The sequence below is a fragment of the Malaya genurostris genome, chromosome 1 (assembly GCF_030247185.1).
Source record: "Malaya genurostris strain Urasoe2022 chromosome 1, Malgen_1.1, whole genome shotgun sequence".
In the NCBI taxonomy this organism is placed as follows: domain Eukaryota; kingdom Metazoa; phylum Arthropoda; class Insecta; order Diptera; family Culicidae; genus Malaya; species Malaya genurostris.
Genome location: NC_080570.1, coordinates 125,896,774 through 125,904,029, shown reverse-complemented (window position 1 = coordinate 125,904,029; position 7,256 = coordinate 125,896,774). Strand labels below are relative to the sequence as shown.

The 7,256-nt window shown below is 36.3% G+C and overlaps 1 protein-coding gene across 1 annotated transcript; it reads left to right on the top strand.

Moving 5' to 3' along the window:
- The first annotated feature begins 321 nt into the window (after nt 1-321).
- Nucleotides 322-1,856, top strand: LOC131425709 (uncharacterized). Its single transcript, XM_058587793.1, has 3 exons — nt 322-582; nt 649-828; nt 901-1,856. Exons 1-3 carry the CDS (start codon nt 404-406, stop codon nt 1,796-1,798), a joined length of 1,257 nt encoding a protein of 418 aa, XP_058443776.1. The 5' UTR covers nt 322-403; the 3' UTR covers nt 1,799-1,856.
- Nucleotides 1,857-7,256: the final 5,400 nt, after the last annotated feature.

The following is a 7,256-nucleotide window of genomic DNA, read 5'->3' as shown; positions in this document are numbered from 1 at the left end:
GAATATGCAGATTGTGACAAACATCACGTGTCAATTACACATGAAATTCTAACGATTCTTGCTCCTAGGAAACAAGCGACCCAAGTAAAGAGTCGCAGCACTTACAAAATGCCAATAAATAAAAATGTCAGTATTAATAAACAAATGCCGCGACCATGCACTTCAGTGGGAAGCTGTCCATAGCGTACCTTGGCCATTGAATGTTTGATATATCAATGTACACAATTGATAAGCGGGTAGGAGCGTGTCCCGTAAAACAATCACATTTCCGAAGCATCATCGTTGCCAACAAACTATCTCTGATAAAGGTGAGATACTTATTTCGAATCAGTTGGCTACTGCTCAAGCGACCAAACGGTTCATCTTTCTGGCGGTGCAACGGCTAATATTCTAAAAAAATATCATGTCGGCCGCAAGTCAGCTTATCATTCCAGACTATTTGAATGAGGAGTTGATTAAGAAGTCACTGGTCAGTGAGTACCAAAATGATAACCTGGTGGTAGAAAAATTTGAAATATCTCCGGCAACCTCGAGCGGTGACAACTACATGAGTGATGTATTTCGTATTCAAATTAAGTTTCGGTAATTGGCTTCTGACATGTGAACTTCGTGGTTCTAATTCTTACTGTGATTTACAATCGGTTTCAGAACCTCTCCAAATGCTAAGAAATCAGAGCAGGTATCCTTAGTAGTAAAATGCTTACCTGACACCGGAAGCCGTGGATCAGTGATTAAGGAGATGAACGTTTACGAGAAAGAGGCAAAAATGTTCCTTGACGTTGTTCCACAGCTATCGAAAATCGCTAACAATGAATTCTTTGCTGCCAAGTGAGTGATTGTCTGTCAATTTGTGCCTGATTATTAGGCTAAACCGTTTGGTTTTTGTTCACATATCCTTAGATGCTTCTACGCGACACGTGTCCCAGAGTGTATGCTAGTTTTTCAAGATCTGAAATCACTGAACTACGTTATGGCAAATCGTCATGCTGGACTCGACTTTGATCACTGTGCCCTGATAATGCACAAAATTGGCAAATATCACGCTGCATCGATGGCATACGCCGAACGCAACATGGGAGTGATGAATAAGTACTTCCATTTCAATATGTTCAACCCGGCAGTTGAACAGAAAAGTGATTGTATAAATATAATTTTCGAAAAAGGATTGGCCACCCTCATTGAGGTCGCAGAAAGCAGTTGGGATAATTTCGATTCGAGTATATTGGTGAAACTGAAGAAACTATTGCCGGTTTATGTTGCGAAGATTGAAGCCTGTCTAACGCAGAAGTTCACGGATGGCTTCAAAGTGTTAAACCATGGTGATCTGTGGTGTAATAACATGCTGTTCAAATACAACCCACAATCGGGAAAAGTGGAAGATGTTGTTTTTGTAGACTACCAAATTTGTTTCTATTCGAGCCCTGGCGTTGACCTTAATTATGCCATTGCCAACTGCCCTAACTTGGAAACACGCAATCGAACTGACGAGCTTATTGGAATCTACTATCAATCCTTGAGTGAGACATTGAAAACGATCGGATACTCGCGCATCCCGACTATGGCTGACGTGCAGCATGAAATTAGAAGAATGGAATTCTTTTCCTTGGTGTCGATTGTTTCCATCCTTCCAATTGTCATGATGGAAAAAACAGATGCTGTCGAATTATCCTTCGAGGCTTTTGCCAATGAAGAGCTAGCAGAAAAAGTAAGAAAAATTCAGTACAGTGGAAAAATGTTTCAGTCGATCGTAAAGCCCATGTTGAAACAATTCAACGATAAAAAATTGCTGGATTTGTAATCAAATTTACGTGTAACTTATGAATATTTAATACAACAGTTTTACCGAGCAGTATAAATTGAGTACCACCGTTGTATATATTTATTAATTTTATGCTTGACATCTACAATAAGAATATCCGAATAAACTTAACGAATAAAAAACAATACCCCGCCTTAATGCAATGTTAGCATCAAATTGATTCAGTCATCACATAAAGACTTCCGATCACTTGCAAATGGTAGTCAAACGACGCATATTTAGTTTATGTTCTTCAGTTTTATATATATATATATATATATATATATATATATATATATATATATATATATATATATATATATATATATATATATATATATATATATATATATATATATATATATATATATATAAAGGGTGATTTTTTAAGAGCTTGAGAACTTTTTTAAACAATAAAACGCATAAAATTTGCAAAATCTCATCGGTTCTTTATTTTAAACGTTAGATTGGTACATGACATTTACTTTTTGAAGATAATTTCATTTAAATGTTGACCGCGGCTGCGTCTTAGGTGGTCCATTCGGAAAGTCCAATTTTGGGCAACTTTTTCGAGCATTTCGGCCGGAATAGCCCGAATTTCTTCGGAAATGTTGTCTTCCAAAGCTGGAATAGTTACTGGCTTATTTCTGTAGACTTTAGACTTGACGTAGCCCCACAAAAAATAGTCTAAAGGCGTCAAATCGCATGATCTTGGTGGCCAACTTACCGGTCCATTTCTTGAGATGAATTGTTCTCCGAAGTTTTCCCTCAAAATGGCCATAGAATCGCGAGCTGTGTGGCATGTAGCGCCATCTTGTTGAAACCACATGTCTACCAAGTTCAGTTCTTCCATTTTTGGCAACAAAAAGTTTGTTAGCATCGAACGATAGCGATCGCCATTCACTGTAACGTTGCGTCCAACAGCATCTTTGAAAAAATACGGTCCAATGATTCCACCAGCGTACAAACCACACCAAACAGTGCATTTTTCGGGATGCATGGGCAGTTCTTGAACGGCTTCTGGTTGCTCTTCACTCCAAATGCGGCAATTTTGCTTATTTACGTAGCCATTCAACCAGAAATGAGCCTCATCGCTGAACAAAATTTGTCGATAAAAAAGCGGATTTTCCGAATGGACCACCTAAGACGCAGCCGCGGTCAACATTTAAATGAAATTATCTTCAAAAAGTAAATGTCATGTACCAATCTAACGTTTAAAATAAAGAACCGATGAGATTTTGCAAATTTTATGCGTTTTATTGTTTAAAAAAGTTCTCAAGCTCTTAAAAAATCACCCTTTATATATATATATATATATATATATATATATATATATATATATATATATATATATATATATATATATATATATATATATATATATATATATATATATATATATATATATATATATATATATATATATATATATATATATATATATATATATATATATATATATATATAATTAACATTTTCCGTTCTAACTAATACTCCAGTTTGCATCCAATGTCTCATTTCAAATATGATGTGGAAAGATAATCTTACCCACCAAAAACAAAACTTATTCGGTATTATTTTGGAATCGAAATTTATTCTTAGCCCAAGCCTACCCGCAGGAATCACCTCTACGTACGATTTATTTTTTTTAGTTGGTTTGGCGTAAAGTCGTCATAACTATGTACAGTTTTTGCCAACGTGACTGAGTGGAAACATATATTGGAGAAGCCAAATGAATGAAAAAATTGACAGAAAAGATGATTTTTTGGAAAAAGATACGCTCAGAGACAGAACTCGAACCTGCGTTCTTATGCATTCGCGCTACCATTCTTGGCCGTCACCCGACCGGTAACATACATCCAAACATTCTCTCTGTTCATCAAACACTAGTCTTCCCGCTCTATACCTATTTTCCGATCAAGCACTGAATAGGAGAGTGTATTTATAATCGCTTGTCACCTTCTCTACTGGTGCCAGTCGCTGGCTGCATATCGTCAGCGACAGACCCTATGAAGGTTGTGTTGATAGTCTGCTCTTTCCTACCAGAAGTAAATTGTTACGGAAAATCAAACTGCATTTGTTTTCACTGTCATTGCAAAAACCAACCTCTAAGTAGTTGCGGACGTTTGCCCGGATTACCCAAAGCTAGGGGCTATCCCTTAGTTAAGTCTGAATGTCGGACAGCAGGTCATCAAAAACGAAGCAGCGTAGACGCATTATTAAACCTTTCAAATTTGTTATACGTTGGGCCGCCATTTTCTTGTGACCATCATCTTTTCCGAAAAGACGGAAACAACGAAGAAGTATGGAAACATAAATAGAAGTTTGCTCAATATCTGTGAGATTAGATGAAACAAAATGAAATGTGCGGTGCCAAATTGTGATACTGAGTTTCTAGCTTTGAATGCCCCAAACTCCCGAGATGTTGACTACGATAGCACTGGCTAGAGCGCTTTATTGTTGCCTCCGGGCTGACTATTCGCCGCGATCTTTCAAAACGTTTCACTACGTTCCGGAACGATAACAAAATTATCCTGCCTGTTATAGAAATATTCCAACTACAACAATTTGAACATTTCTCACACGATTTCCTTAAGTGGAAAAGACAGTTTTATTTCCATGTCGTATAAATCACACGCGAATTCGATCGGAATAAAACAAAGATGAACTACCAAACTTGTTAAGACGTAGAGCCGTCTTGAGCTACAATTAAGTTTGATCACTATCAAACGGGGAAAACAGATTGGAAAAATGACATGCGAATGTAACTATGTAATTAAAACCATGAAAATGTTACTGCAGAAACGGGACTCAAACCCGTAGTTAACTCCTAATCGGAAAAATTGTTTTACCAATTAAAATCCAAACCCCATAGGCAGCAAAAGGAGACAAAAACAAAATGTCAAATCAGCTTCGGATGGCAAAGTAGAAATGAAGATAGACATGTGATGTGGTGTGTGTTTTGATTTACTGTTCGATGTGAACTATAATTGAATGCTGTGGTGGCCAAGTAAAGCGAATCACGCTTGGTTTCCTCTAATCAATTGGGCTATATCTTCATGTGTTTTCATATGCACGGTAGTAAATGGTAAAACAATTTCCCCGGTTAGGAGATTGCCTATCATGTCAATTGTATCAGTGTGCAGTACTGCTATTTTGACGCGCAATTCTAAATAAAAACTACTTAATGTTTGACTTCATTTTACTTAATTTTGAATCTTTTCTTTCATTCGCTATTTCAATAGTTGTTAAAGGGGACGGGTATAGCGTGATGAGTAAGTCGATGCCTTTCACGCAGCCCGCCTGGGTTCGATTCCCAACCTCGCACATAGGGTCAGAAAGTTTTTCTGGCCCGAAGAGGCGAATGACAATGTTAAAACCTCTATAATTGAAACAAAAAAAAAGTTGTTAAAATACAAAGAGCAAAACCACCCAACCGCGAGAGTTTCGTTCGATATGCGAGAATTAAGTAAACCGTACCAACCTGAAATTGAGTCAATACGACTCAACGAGAGTAAATATTACGTATCTTTAAGTATTTTTGAACGTGCCTTACGGGAACTACCTAAAGCCACTTTACCTAAAATTATGTTATTGAACGGAATCTCCAAATTGGATGAAATGTACTTAAAATTAGGTTGTTTTGCGGTTCCGTGTATATTTCTCTCACCTACTTCAAAGACATCATATTAACAAGATATCCAGCTCTCACATTTCCCGAACAAGTCGTTGGCAACATCCTTTTTTGCAAGCATGGTGCCCTCAGACGAGTCCGCTTCGAATCTCGTACATAGAAGTAGGGGAGAGAAATGTCAAATTCGTGCGCGCCAAAATAGCAGCACTGCGCTCCAATACAATTGTTCAATGTGATGCCGTGCGATGGCGTTGCTGGACTGAAGATTGATTTCGCTCCAAGCTGACAGGGTCTGCCTACTTGTATGTACGAGATTAAATGTGGAAGCTGCAAGATTCATATGGGTGATCTCTAACATAACTGAAACAGAAACAAACCCAGCAAGCTGTTTGAGTTTTATTTATTCGAACAGTTCTACTGTATAATTTAAAACTGGTATACGCTGCCGTTCTATTTTTTCTAAATTTGAAACAGATAAAACGCTGCTGGGGCTGGTAGTTTATTTTGTTATAAATTCTAGATTTAAATGTTAAAACTGTCATAAATTATACATCTAGAACTAGAACACTTCTGAACATGCATTTATGATTTCTTCGTGAAATGTGAGCACTGGATACCTTGTTAATATGATGTCTTTGGTAAAAGCTAACACACTGTTCGAAATCTCGCCAAACGGATTTGCTGATTTCGGTATATTTCCTGTTTAATGATAAGTTCAACAATATATTATGAGTGCGCTTTGCCGAAATATGTGAATATTAGTTTAACGAATTTCGGGAAAGAACATGTGGATTATTGAACAATCAGTAAAATTTCGTGTTGCCTACTACGTTTTGAAAGGTTGCGACGAAAAATCGAGTAGGTGGCAGTAGTATAGCGTACACACCAAATTTCCCTTTCGATGTTCAGTAATTATTTTTACGATTAAAACAAAAAAAAACATTATTTTCTCTAGATGAACTGTAAAATCGATCCAATTCACAGTTATCTGTCAATAAACAACCGGATTTCGTTAAATTATATACAAATATTATAGGACAGTCGCTTTCATTTTACTGACATGATTTGTTTTTCCCAATTCAGTAAAAGATTTGCCAATTTTCAATGAATCTATTAATTATAACAAAGAACTTTTGTAAACATTACTGATTTCTTTCGGTGAGAATCATATCTGTCAAATTGATTCATTTTCGGAAGTGATAAAGTGAAAACTTAGTCTCCTGCATCGAGAAAATTGCACGCGAAACGCTAAATTTTCTATAATTTCCTGATGGTAAGCAAGTTTATCATTACCTATATTCTTAATTTATATTCTAAGCTTAATATTTCAGCTCTATAAAATAGCAGGTGATCACGTAGTTTATGCTACCATCAACGATAGCAATATGAGTCGTAGTTATATTATTATAAGTCATTGTTGAATAGTAATAATAAATCAATCACTTGTTGGACGAAAATATTTTGTTATTTTTTAATCTATATGCTTCCTTAATTTCACGGGATACAGTCAAATTTACCGAAGAACAGTAATAGTTCACGACGTTCATTTATTTACGGATTTTTGTAAACTTCACTGAGCGTCGGTAATAAAAGATGATTATGACAGGAACTTCAGTGCAACTCTACCGAACATTCAGCATATAAAACTGATTGCTGTTTAAAAGTCAGTAAAATTTTTACCGGCATTCATAAAAATTAATTGGTGTGTATGAACGTATAGAAATTTGGAATTTACACTGGATTTTGGAATTTTTTTCAATCCCGATCGCTTCAAATGAGCTACAGCAAAATTACTTCAGTAAAGCTCGGCAATAATTGACAGTT

Excerpts from the sequence above, each read along its gene's own strand:
- LOC131425709 (XM_058587793.1), top strand. The coding sequence starts at position 404 with ATGTCGGCCGCAAGTCAGCTTATCATTCCAGACTATTTGAATGAGGAG. Across the intron at positions 583-648 it reads CGTATTCAAATTAAGTTTCG|AACCTCTCCAAATGCTAAGA; the intron begins GTAATTGGCTTC and ends AATCGGTTTCAG. Across the intron at positions 829-900 it reads AATGAATTCTTTGCTGCCAA|ATGCTTCTACGCGACACGTG; the intron begins GTGAGTGATTGT and ends ACATATCCTTAG.